The sequence below is a fragment of the Hipposideros armiger genome, unplaced genomic scaffold, assembly GCF_001890085.2.
Source record: "Hipposideros armiger isolate ML-2016 unplaced genomic scaffold, ASM189008v1 scaffold_592, whole genome shotgun sequence".
Taxonomy (NCBI): Eukaryota; Metazoa; Chordata; class Mammalia; order Chiroptera; family Hipposideridae; genus Hipposideros; species Hipposideros armiger.
The window spans coordinates 1,075,938-1,089,763 of record NW_017731942.1 but is presented as its reverse complement, the minus strand read 5'-3'; the positions used below and the strand labels follow the sequence as shown (position 1 = coordinate 1,089,763).

At 45.5% G+C, this 13,826-nt stretch overlaps 1 protein-coding gene across 2 annotated transcripts in view; it reads right to left on the bottom strand.

Annotated features, from left to right (window-relative positions):
* Positions 1-4,009: 4,009 nt before the first annotated feature.
* Positions 4,010-13,826, bottom strand: part of ERCC3 (ERCC excision repair 3, TFIIH core complex helicase subunit) — a 45,419-nt gene continuing 35,602 nt past the window's right edge. Inside the window, exons 13-15 of one of the 2 annotated variants that reach the window (XM_019624551.1) lie at positions 7,679-7,797; positions 5,683-5,835; positions 4,010-4,482 (exon numbers count right to left, since the gene is read on the bottom strand). In XM_019624551.1, coding sequence (XP_019480096.1) covers positions 4,351-4,482; positions 5,683-5,835; positions 7,679-7,797 — 404 coding nt within the window. In that variant the 3' untranslated portion in view covers positions 4,010-4,350. Of the gene's footprint in view, positions 4,483-5,682; positions 5,836-7,678; positions 7,800-13,826 lie in introns of those variants that run through there. The other variant, XM_019624552.1, reaches the window with a different exon arrangement.

The window sequence follows — 13,826 nt, the reverse complement described above, 5'->3', positions numbered from 1 at the left end:
ACCATATGATTTCACTGATATGTGGGATATAAAACTGAAAGCAACAAAGGAACAAGACAAACAAATGAAGAAACAAAACTCACAGACACAGACAACAGTTCAGTGGTGACCAGAGGGTGCGGGGAGGGAGGAGGGCAGTGGTAGATGAGGGTAAAGGGGGTCAAATAGATGGTGAAGGAAGGAGAACGGACTCTGGGTGGTGAGCACACAATGTGATGTATAGATGATGTGTTACAGAATTGTACACCTGAAACATGTAATTTAACTAACCATTGTCGTCCCAATAAATTTCATAAAATTTAAATAAAAATAAAAGGTCCTAGGCACATAGCAGATGCCTGATTTTATAAAACAAAAATTGTAAATAAGAAAAATGTTTAAAAATTTAAAATTGAGTTGTTTAAAATAACATTTATTATCTCAGTTTCTGTGCATCAGGAATCCAGGAATCCAGATCCTCAGTTGGGTCCTCTGGTTCAGGGTCTCTCACAGGATGCAGTCAGAGATTAGGTTAGGGCTACTGTCTCAGTCTCATTGGCGGGGGGTGGGGGGGGGATCCGTTTCCAAGCTCACTGTAGGGCTGCTGACAGAATTCAGTCCACTATGGGCCGTTGGACTGAGGCACCTCCTCAGTTCCTTGCCATGTGGGCCTCTCCACCAAGCAGCTCAGCTCGCTTTGTCAGGGCAAGCAAATGAGAAGTGTCAGAGTGTTGAAACAAGATGAAAGTCAGTCTTTTGTACCCTAATCCTGGATATCCCATTACTTTTGATTTTATCCAATAGAAGCAAGTCTGTACTTCCAGCTCACACTCAAGGGAGAGGAATGCACAGGGCCTGAGTACCAGAAGGTGGGATAATTGGAGCCATTTCAGAAGCTGCCCAAAACACCCACAAAGTATACTTTTCATTTTACACATTGCAGTTTTCATCTCTAGAAGTTTTATGTGGGTCATTTTTATATCTTCCATGTCTACTTAAAATTAAAAATCTTTCTCTAGCTTTGTGAACATATGAAATAGTTACAACATTTAATGCCCTGTATACTAATTCTATCATCTGGATCATTTTTGCATCCATTTGATTTTCTTTTTTCATTGAGTCATATTTTCCAGGCCCTTTTCTTGCCTGGTCATTTCTGATTGGATGTCAGACATTGTGAGTTTTATTTTATTGGTTGCTGGATACTTTTTGTATTGCAATAATTAATTTTGTTCTGGGATGTGTTAAGTTACTTGGAAATAGTTTGATCCTTTCGGGTCTTGCTTTTAGACTTTTTTCAACAGGACCAATGCAGCATTAGGTTAGGTCTAAGTTTCTACACTACTGAGGCAAATCTGAAAACTACCAGATGCCCTGTGGATTATGGGGTTGTTCACTCTGGCTGGTGGGAACAGGAATAGACCAAGCCTTGGGTAAACTCCCTGAATCCCTGCATGCAGTTTTTTCCCAGCCTCGGGTACTTCCTTACATTCATGTGCTAATCCATGCTCAGGGGAAGACTTGAGGAACCCTAAGCAAATCTCAAGTTCTTTATGCAGCTCTATTTGGTACTTTGTCCTTGCAAAACCTTATATAGGGAGGAGGAAACAAGTAGAAAGGAGGTGTCGGGAAGTGGGATTAATGGGAGTGGCATGGTCGGTCAGTAGGTCATACAGTATTTTACTGAGTCTAGCCTGTTTTCAGGAGGAGCTGTCAGCTAAGGGTGGGCCAAAATCCCGGGAACTGAGGGAAGGAGAATCTTGCCCAAGGTTTGGGTAATGAGCATTTTGTTCCAACTGATCAGGGGACAAGCTATTCAACTAATCACTTTGAGGCAAACAATGGGATTTATTTATTTATTTATTTTTAAAGATTTTATTGTGGAATCGGGGGAGGAGAACAGCGCTGGGGAATCAGGGGAAGGGGACCAGACAAGTTGCTGTCCTTTTGTTCTTCAGTCTAGTTGTGGAGGACGCTGCTTCACTGGCCCATGTTGGTATTATCATTGCGCTCTTCCTGGATGAGGCAGATCGGTCACTGGCCTCTGGACGGCCACTCACGGCAGCTCTTGGCAGCTCACACCGGCTGCCAGCTGCTCACACTGGCTGCCGGCCACACACGGTAGCTTATGGCATCTCACTGCAGCAGGGGCTGCAGCCTACGCCCTTGCCAGCAACTCCCAGCAGCCCAGCTCCAGGTCAAACTGTTGTTCACCATCTTAGCTGCAGAGGGCAGTGTCACTGGCCCTCATGTGGGATCCGAACCGGGGCCCTGCTGCTCAGAGCTGGCATCCCAAGCCAGCTCTTAACCAACGTGCCACTTGGCCAGCCCCAAACAATGGGAATTTAGAAGGCATGTGTCTGGCCTTGTCACAGGTAAACAGGGGTAGCCCTGAGTCCTATCTAAGCCATATGTGAAGGGTGGTTCTTTGCAGTAAGCTGTTTTCCAGATTACAAAAGATAGAGGATTTCTTTAACAGTCCGTCTTCCAGGATCACAGTTAAAATCCAGCATTGTCAGGAGACACGGTAGGGAATGAGAAACAGGAGGTGCCAGCCCTCTGGGATGTGATGGGTAGGTGTGCAGGCCTCAGCATCTACATTCCTGAGCAGAAGCCTCAGGGCTGACTGCTCAGGACTCTTCCAGGGTTTTCACGGCCAGGCTGTCTGGCCCCAAAAGGCCCCTCAGCAAAGTAGGATTCAGGAAGGTGACTCTTGCTTCAAAGTACTCCTGACAGAATGGACAGTCTTCTTCCCAGAGTTGGTCAGTGGCTGCTTCAGCAGCCATACAGGCTGAGGGCACTGACTACGGGAATGAAAGGCTGGTGCAGAGCTGTAGGGGTGGGCAGGGACCCCAAATTTACAGGCCTTATTTATATTTAGCACGGGCTTTCAACACTCCCCAGGTGTCAATACTGCTGCCTATCAGAATGAGCCTCCATTGCAAAATAACACGTTTGTCTTCATGACCTATGCCTGTATGTTTTTCTTTTCCTTGGGGGGCGGGGAGGGGGTTTGGGGAGGGAGACCAGCCAAGTTGTTGTTCTTCAATCTTAGTTGTGGAGGGCGCCAGTCACCATCTGGCTGGCCGTTGGCAGCTCGTGGCCTCTAAGCTCAAGGTGCTGTGTTCAATCTTAGTTGCGGGTGGGCATAGCCACCATCCCATGTGGGAGTCGAACCAGCAGCCTTGTTGTTAAGAGCACACTCTCTATCCACTGAGCAATCCAGGTAGCAGCTCAGCTCAAGGTGCCGAGTTCAGTCTTAGTTGCGGGCGGGTGTAGACCGCCATCGAACAGGCAGTCTTGTTGTTAGGAGCATGTGCTCTCACCAGCTGAGCCATCCTGCCACCTGTTGGCAGCTCAGCACCAGCTCAGCTCAGGCGCAGCGTCACTGGCCCATGTGGGAATCGAACTGGCAGCCCTGTTCCCCAGAGCTTGCGCTCTTAAGCTAACTTTTAACCAACTGAGCCACTCGGCCGGCCCTGTGTGTCTTTCTTTTAGGGAGCAATCCTGCTTTGTCTGTCTTTTCCTTAACACCTTTTCTTTCATATCAGGAACAACAGAAAAACAGCCCAAAGACATTTTCCAGAATAAAGAAACTAGCCATTAAAGACCCAAGGGTTTTTAGAGTAAGATGCTATTAGAAGAGGAATCCAGTCTCCCACAAATACCAGAAATGTATTCTGGGAGAGAAATAAGAGGTCATTCACTCAGAGAAGATCAACTACCAGGAGCTATGTGCACTGTGGTTTTCTAAGGAGATGATGATCTTCAGATGAACTACAGGACCTACACACTGTGGGTGTCCACAGTGCAGGCAGCACTGCAAACTGCTCAAGTTCGTCCTTCCGCCTGGACCACCTACCCCCAGCTCCGGGGCCTGGCCCGTCAACACCTCCACCCAGTTGCTTCCTGAGGCCATATGGGCTCCATCTCACTCCTCCACCTATAAAGTGGGGCCTTGATGGAGGTTTGTCATCCAGATATGACCCATGCATATGACAAGGCGTAAGGACATCGATAACGAACATGATTAAATGGTCCATTTGTTTATTCAGTAGAACATTAAGACAAATACACCTTAAATATTACAAATTTTTATATACAGGAATGACTACTCCCCTGTATGACTACAAACTTTTCAAGTTTGAAAAGATCAAAAAATATAGTCCGCCCTGTATGATTCATGAAGATAGAACCAAGTTCTTGATGCAATTTCTTCCACACAGTCAACAGATACTGAATCTACATCAGTTTGGCCAATGCTAGAGGAAAGCACATGAATATAGAAATGGAAAGAAAATGTTACATTGAAAATCCCTTTTCCAGTGTTGGTCTGAGCACCCAGCCTTCGCCTACATGACTCCATGGATGTCACTTCCGGAAGCGCTTGAACAGTGGGTGCACGTGCTTGGTGGCAGCCCTGCTCCTAGTCGAATGGTACTCCATGTACACAGTATCGTCGGCCCCAGACATGGAGCTCATTGTGCCAAAGCGCCGAGACACCTGTGGGGGACCCGACCCACTGTCAGTTTCCAGGGGGAAAGACAGTCCTTTTATAACATTTATAAAAAGTTTATAAAATTGGTAAGTTTAACAAATTTTATTTTTAATTAACATTTATTAACCACTTACTATGTTTCAGGCATGGTTCTAGGCAGTATTTACATGTATTAACTTATCTAATCCTCACAACCACTGTAATCCCCATCTCGCAGAAGAGGAAACTGAAACACAGAGAGGTTAAGTAACTTGTATAAGATCACACAGCTCTTAAAGAGCGGTAATGCCTACGACAGCCTGACTTGGTGACCCTGTGAGGTGGGACTGATAGACCTCACCTCAGGACACGGTCAGAGGCAGGAAGTTTCTGTGGGGCTTGCGTGTCGGGTGCTAGAGAGAGATCGAGTCCCCACCCTGGGTCTGAGAGGAGAAGATCTCAGGTAGCAGGAATGGCAGCATACCCCTAGGCGATGCTGGCTCTCCTTGTTCCAGTCATTGCTCACCTTTTGGCTCTAATACCGATTCATTTCCAGAGCACCTACCTAAACTGTACTTTTTTCCTTGGAAGGCCTGATAATTCCTCATAATGACACTTGCATTAATTATACCATATTGTATTGGCCTGGCACACAGTAGACATTCAATAATATTTGCAGAATAAATGAGAAGATAAGTATTTTCAGAACACTCTAAATTTTTCAAAGTAAGTGTTGAAACTACAATATGAGTTTAGCATCAGACCTGTCTTACAAGCTGAAGGCTCATCCCCATGACTGAGGGGGAAATCTGAGATGAAACAACTTGCCCAGGCCCAAGCAAGAGCGGCAGCCCAAGCCCGTCCCAGTCCTTCCTGCAGCCACTTCAGTGAGAGCCTGCGGTCATGTTTGCATCCTGGGCTCCAACATCAAAATACTAACATACTTACACCAACTGTTACATGAACAGAGCAGGAATCCAATTACAGCCACCGTGGGCTAAGCCATGTGAAACAGTATGTACAGAAGGAAGGTCACACCAATAGTTAACGGGTTATTACTATCCTCTTCTCTATAGTTGCCTGTGTTTTCCAAGTTTTTCAGGAAATTGCATGCGCGCGCACACACACACACACACACACACACACGTGCGCGCGCGAACGCACATTTGGGTGTCTAAGAATTCGGTCCTTAGGGGGAATTGACACCTGAAGCCCCACCCACTCACTTGACTGGATCTGGAGCCAAATTCTCCTGCCACCACCTCTTCCTCCGCGTCCAAGTCAGTGGCTGCCAGGACTTTCTGTAAGAGCTGCTGTTGTTCCTCTTTCGTCGAGAATGCCAACTCTTCCTCCTCCATGCCAGCAAGCTTTGTGATCACCTGCAGAGCCAAAACCAGCAGGCGACATGTCCTCTTGTTTTCTCTCCCTTGACCCCACCCCCTGTCCCCTGGGTTCTTTCCCTCAGGCCTGGCAGAGTAGGGAGCTGACAGCGGACAGCTCCTCTGGGCAGTCCAGAGACTAGCTTCAGCAGCCACCATCAACAAGGAGCATTCTCAACGACTGCGAGGCAGGAACGGTTACAAAGATGCTAGAGAAATCTGCTCCCAACACACAGCTACTAAATGACCATTTATGGAAGACCCACAGGGATCTTGGAAAACTTGAAACTCATACTCTGGTAGTTTTCCCATCTTGCACCAGGGAAAGGAAGGTATCAGAGACTAGACTGCACAGCCTGCTGCCCCTGAGAAGGGGCTTCCACCTCCCGGCTTGGACCCAGGGCTTCCAGCAGGAGGGAGCACTTAGAAATAACAAAGTGACGAGAATGGACTTACAAGGATTTTTCTAAAAAAGCGAGAAGATAGAAGACCTGGTGTTCCTTTCTTTGGGGATAACTTACTACTACAAGGCCTACTTATCCCTGCAGAAAGCTGGGATTGCTTGTGTAAAGGGAACGTTTTCCTCTCTTTTAATTCTTCTCGTAATTTTAATTAAAAGAATATTTCTAGAAGCAGGATCTGGCTGAGCCCTTCCGGTGGTTACACATCCGGAGTATAGGCATGGGACACCTCTTGCCCTGGCCTGGTCACCCCACCAGGGTCACGACTCTGGGAATTCTAACCCGGCCGCTCTCAATGGCACTACTGAAGGTGAGGGAGACCAAGGCTGCTCCTGCCAACACCGACAGCCAGTGCTTAGGTGCCTTTTTGTCGAGCTCACCCTTCAAGAACCCACCGCACTTACTCACTCCATGCTTCTCCGACCACTATGACTGTCCGAGGCATCAGGAGGCAGGAATGATGTCATCAGCACATACTTTTATATATAAAGGTCACAATGCAAATCCTTCACTGTCCCAAGAGTCCTGTCCTCTGGCCCAACATGAGGAGTCTGGAAGTGTCACTGCCTCTGGCTAAAGGAGGAGGCCTCAGACAACCCAGTCCTCTTGTCTAAGGCTAGCAATACGTTCTCATCAGTTTACAGAAAGATACACTCGAAAGTGTCTGACAAGGCAGCCCAGTCTTCCTCAAATCAAGAACCTGGGAATGTGTATACACAAGTTCTAGTGAAGTCCTTTCAGTACCCTGCTTCCAGCATCCTCCACCCACCCTCACAAATAAAAACCCTTGGGAACTAAATCCTGATAGAAACTATTTGTGTCAGCAGGAAAAAAAGCAAAAGCCCAGCCAGTGAAAATTAGACAAAGCTTTAGAATTTTGCAAGTTATTCAAATACCGGATTTGTACACTGAATGGCTCTGATGTCTGTGAGGCCCAGCTTACCACCTGGGAAGAGCTGTACCAGCTATCTGGAGGGGGCACCCCCTGAGAAAATAACCCAGGGGCTCAGACTTACATAGCACCTCAAGTCCTAAGAGGCTTGCACATGTCCCTCCCAACATCTAACGGTCTCTGCACAGGACAACTGTAAAAAGTTAACAAGCAGAGATTCCAGCCTTTTGCTTCAGAGGCCCCCTCCTTTGACCATTCACTGTGGGAAGCTGGAGGCAGGAGGAGATCCTGCACAATATTCTCCCTCAAAGTCCCCTGCAATCATGCAAAGACAAAGGGAGTCTGCAACAGGGCCTCAAGCCCCCTAATGCTCTGCACCTGCCTGAGCTCTGTGCCACACTGGTGCGAACAGTGGCCCCACTTCTCCTGGAGGCCTGGGTACAAAAAAAGCTGTGGTCCCACTCTTACCAGACACCAAATGGACACATACCTTAAAGCTATAGCCCTGGTCTACCAGGAACCTCTGCCGCTTGGTTGAGTAGGCCATTTCCTGTGTGTCCTGGGATACCAGCGAGTAGAAGAAGGCATTGTACTCCTCTGCAACCATCCCTGGGAAGAGGGCAGAAAGGACATTAGCTGTGAGAATGCGGGAACTAAGGGTCAGGGCTCAAAAGCAAGAAATGCAGTGGGAGAGCTTTGTAGTCAGGGGGTGCCTGACCTGACTTTGTACTGAGGCTTCATCAAAATTAAAAGTTTGTGTGCTTCAAAGGACACCATCAGGAAATTGAAAAGACAGCCTAATTATAAAATGGGTCAAGGATCTGAATAGACATTTCTCTAAAAAAGATATACAAACCCACTCCAACTCAAGGATGAGCCCCTGCAACAGCTTCCAAATTGGTCTCACCCCATGAGTCCTTGCCCACAGGGCTCCTAAGGAGTGGTTTTAAAAACGCAGACCTGAGGAGGTGAGTCCAAGATGGCAGATTAGGTAAACACTGTATCTGCTGCCTCCCAGGATCACAACAAAACTACAAATAAATTACAGAACAATTTACCTTAAGAATCATCTGAACACTAGCTGAACACAATCCTTATAATTAAGGATATAAAGAAGAGGCCACATTAAGACTGGTAGGAGGGGCAGAGATGTGAAACGGACTGAGCCCAAACCCACAGGGAGTGGTTGAATGCTGGGAGGGAAACCTTAGTGGCAGAGATCCCCAGATCAGAGGTCCTGTGCTAGGAAGAGGAGTTCCCACATCTGGCAGTGAAAGTCAGAGAGGACTCTATCTGCCTGTGCCGGTGAGATGGAAGACAGCTGGAAACCCAGAGGCCCTCTTACAGAGCCTGGACACAGACTCATTTGCCTACAAACACTCACCTGCTCTCTGGTGGAGGGGTGGCAACTCAAGAGGCCCAGACACATACAGGGTAAGACTGAATTGTGTGACTTTGGGGAAAAGGCTGGAGGGACAGGGGCCATTATTATCCCTGTGTGGAGCCTGACCCACATGTAGTCTTACAGAATGATGCCATCTTTTCTGTGCTGAGCTCTCCCCCAAAGGACAAAGTCTGGGACCACACTGGTCTGGTAGAATGTGTGTGTGTGCACCACCTTGGTGATGCCCTAAGTTCCCAAGCCCCGCAGCACAGCTGGTGCTACAATACCTCGGACAGTCTTCACTGCTAGGCCGCTGGCCCCACCCCCACAGGCTGTGGAGGCCTTTATGTAGTAATGGACGGCCCATGGTGGCCTCAGAAATGTTTGCTGGTGGGCGGTATAACCTAAGACCAGCGCTGCAGCCACTCTTGGGCAGCTCTTGGGGATTTGCAAGCCTGCAGCAAGCAGTAGCTAGCTGCAGTGTTCTAAGGACGTTTTGAGAAGTGGTCACAGGCCAGGAATTGCCTCAAGGAGAGCAGTGGCTGGCTATGTGTTCTAGGGAGCTGTGCAAAGTGGTCACAGGCCAGGCATCGGTGCAAGAACTGAATCTGCATGAACTTGTGAAAACCATCACCCACATCTCATGACTCCCTGAGACTCCACCCTACCCAGGCAGGGCTGCATTACCAAAGGATGCTCTCAGCTCCGGGTCAAAGAGCCTGGTCCATGCACCTAAGGAGGCTCTTTCAACAGTTAAGCCTTATGGGCTCCTGGCAGGTAGCAATAGAATTAGGGGACCGTGAGTTTTTGCTAAGTTGCCCCAGGTCCAATACTGATGGAAGCCAGCCTCGGTTCACAAAGAGGTCACACTCACATAACTCCAGTTCCAGCAGAGACAGCTGCCAACCACATATAGCTCTTTGGCTCCTACCAGGTAGCCACAGGCAAGTCAGAGCCATGGCTGAAATTGCCCTGCAAGGGAGCCCCTCCCAAGAGACACCAAAAAAACCACACAGAGGCCAGCCTCAGACCACACCACAGCACTACCTGGTTAGTCCCACAAGCGGCACACCCAAAGTGGGGGGGTCTCAACAGACACAACAGCCTGCATGGGCAAAGCCTCCTCTGAGGGGTCAGCCCACACACAGCAGCTCATACACTGTGGGCATAGCCAATCCTCAGTCAGTCAGCCTGGGAGTCAATCCCACTCAGTGATGTGCCAAAACAATAAAGGCTCCACTACAACAGGAGAGCGCACACAACACACTGAAGGGACACTCCTGGAACACACACACAGGTGATTATGGAGCCTGTGCCATTGGAACACACAGGACACGTACTATGTAAGGCCACCCAGCAAAGACTGAGAGACATAGGAGATCTACCTAATACATAGAAGCAAACACACAGAGGCAGCCAGAATGAGGAAACAAAGAAATATATCCCAAATAAATGAACAGGAGGAACCTCCAGAAATAGAGCTAAATAAAATGGAGGCAACCAACCTACCAGTTTCAAACACAGATAATAAGAATGTTTAAGGAACTTAGTGAGAACATCAACAAAGAGATAACTAGCATAAAGAACTCAGAAACCATGGGGGCGGGGAACCAAGTCAGTAATAAAGAATACAATAACTGAAAGGAACAATATACTAGGAGGGATCACCAACAGATTAGATGAAGCAGAAGATGAAATCAGCGATTTAGAAGACAAGGTAGCAAAATACATCCATTGGAACAACAAAAAGAAAAAAAGAATGAAAAAAACAAAGATAGTTTAAGGGACCTGTGAGACACTATCAAATGCAACAATATTCATTATAAGAGTACCAGAAGGAGAAGACAGGACGCAAGGGATTGAGAACCAATTTGAACAAATAATGACTGAAAACTTCCCTAACCTGGTAGAGGAACATGACATACAAGCGTAGGAAGCGCAGAGAGTCCCAAACAAGATGAACCCAAACAGGCCCATATCAAGACACACCACAGTTAAAATGGCAAAGGTTAAAGACAAAGAGAGAATCCTAAAGCATCAAGAGAAAGACAACTAGTTACTTACAAGGGTGCTCCCATAAGACTAGCAACTCATTTCTCAATAGAAACTTTGCAGGCCAGAAGGGATTGCAGAAAATATTCAAATTAAAAACAAGGACCTACAAACCAAGACTGCTCTACCCAGCAAGGCTATCATTTAAAATTCAAGGACACATAAATAATTTCCCAGATAAGAAAAATCTAGAGGAATTCATTACCATCAACCCAGTATTACAAGAAATGTTAAAAGGATTCCATTAAGCAGAAGAAAAAAGGAAACAAAACACCAAGATAAAAAATATGAATAAAATGGCAACAACTGTGTGCCTGTCAATAATCACTTTAAAAGTAAATGGGTTAAATGCTCCAATCAAAAGACATAGGGTAACTGAATAGATAAAAAAATAGAGCCGGCCAAGTGGCGCGTTGGTTAAGAACTGGCCTGGGATGCCAGCTTGAGCAGCAGGGCCCCGGTTCGGATCCCACATGAGGGCCAGTAGCACTGCCCTCTACAGCTAAAATGGTGAACAACAGTTCGACCTGGAGCTGGGCTGCTGTGAGTCGATGGCGATGGAGTAGGCTGCAGCCCCTGCTGCGGTGGGCTGCCATAAGCTACTGTGTGTGGTCAGCAGCTAGTGTGAGCTGCGACGAGCCTCTGTGAGAAGCCGTCCAGAGGCCAGCGACCAATCTGCCTCACCCGGGAAGAGCGCAATGATAATACCAACATGGGCCAATGAAACAATGTCCTCCACAACTAGACTGAAGAACAAAAGGACAGCAACTTGTCTGTTCCCCTTCTGTCACCTTGCAGCTGCCGATTAGAATGCTCCTGCGCACTAATCCTTTGAAGTCATAAGGAAGTGTCTTGGAAAGCTAAGATCCGAGGGAATGGTCTCCTGCTTAATCACAATGAGTTTCGGGTGAAGCAGCTGCCAGTCTAACTGAATCAATTAACTGGGTATAGATATTCAAATTGACCTCTTTGTGACCTTTGTAAATAAAAGCTTTACGCCTGCCAATATTAGGGCTCTCTCAGTCTGCAGAGACCAGACCCCTGGACCACAGAAGCTCTACTTTTGACTCTTGTGATTTCTTAACCCTTCGCTGCCCCTCCTCGAGTCCCCCAGCCCTTGTCACACGGGACGTGATACCCTTCCCCTGATTCCCCAATAAAATCTTAAAAAGAATATAAGACACCTGCATATGCTGTCTACAAGAGACCCACTGCCCCCTCTTTCCCCTCCCAGATCAAAAGAAACACACACACTGACAGTAAAGGATAGAAAAAGATATTTCATGCAAATGGAAACGAGACAAAAGCTGGGGCAGCAATTCTTATATCAGACAAAATAGGCTTTAAAATAGAGAATATAATAAGAAACAAAGACATTATATAATAATGAAGGGATCAATCCAACAAGAGGATATCACTTTAGTAAACATTTATGCACCCAATATAGGAGCACCTAAATATATAAAAGAGATACTGACTGACATGAAGACAGAGATCAACAGTAACACTATCATAGTTGAGGACTTCAACACCCGCTGTCACCAAGGGATACATCTTCCAGACAGAAAATCAACATGGAGACAGTGGCCTTAAATAACACAATACAGCAAGTGTATTTCATTGATATTTTCAGAGTATTTCACCACAAAACAGCAGAATATACATTCTTCTCAAGTGCACATGGAACATTTTCCAAGACAGACCACATATGAGGCCACAAAACAAGTCTCAACAAATTTAAGAAGACTGAAATCATATCAAGAGTCTTCTCTGACCACAATGGTATAAAACTAGAAATCAATGACAAGAAAGAAAAAAAAACAAATACACACAAACACATGGAGACTAATTAACATGCTACTAAATCATGAATGGGTCAGCAATGAGATCAAGAAATCAAAAGACATCTTCAGACAAATGAAAATGAAATGAAAACACAATAACCCAAAATCTATGGGACACAATAAAAGCAGTCCTAAGAGAGAAATTCATAGCATGCAGGCCTACCTAGAGAAACAAGAAAACAGTCTAAATTTACACCTAAGGGAACAAAAAAAAAACAAGCAAAGCCCAAAGTGAGTACAGGCGGAAATAATAAAGATCAGAGTGGAAGTAAATGAAATAGAAACTAAAAATTAAAAAAAAAAAAAAAAAAAAAGATCAATGAAACCAAGAGCTGGTTTATNTTTACACCTAAGGGAACAAAAAAAAAACAAGCAAAGCCCAAAGTGAGTACAGGCGGAAATAATAAAGATCAGAGTGGAAGTAAATGAAATAGAAAAAAAAAAAAAAGACAAGATCAATGAAACCAAGAGCTGGTTTATTTTTGAAAAAATAAACAAAACTGACAAACCTTTAACCATGTTCATCGAATAAATGAAATTACAAATGAATGAGATGTGACAACCAACACCACAGAAATACAAAAATTTTAAAGAAAAATACTACAAAAAACTACCGTATTTCCCCATGTATAAGACTCACCCCTTTTCGAAAAATCTGGGGTCTAAAAACTGGGTTGTTGTAGATCGTAGTCGAGTCATTTAGGAAGCATGGCATTTCAAATGCCATGGATGGAACTGAGGACAAGGCAATGTATGAAGACAGTGATTCGTCATCAGACACAGATGAGGACAAGCTAATGGTTGGGAGTTTTGACAGAGATGAGGAGTTGTATGAATTTTATGATGAATAAAACTTGAGTTCAATAACTTTATGTAATACATTTTTTTTCAAATTTCGGGCCCCAAAATTAAGGTCCATCTTATATATGGGAGCGTCTTATACGTGGGGAAATACAGTATATGCCAACAAATTGGACAAACTGGAAGAAATGGATAAATTCCTACAAGCATACAATCTTCCAAAGCTGAATAAAGAAGAAACAGAAAATCTGAACAAACTGATTACTATCAATGAAACTGAATCAGTAATCAACAAGTTCTCAACTAATAAAAGCCCTGGATCTGATGGCTTCACAGGTGAATTTTACCAAACATTCAAAAAACAATTAACACCTATTCTTCTCAAACTATTCCTAAAAATCCAGGAGGAGGAAAGGCTCCCAAACTCATTTACAAGGCCACCTTACCCTGATTCCAAAACCAGACAAAGACATTACACAAAAAGAAAACTATAGGCCACTATCCCCAATGAACATAGATGCAAAAATCCTCAACAAAATATTAGTAAACTGAATTCA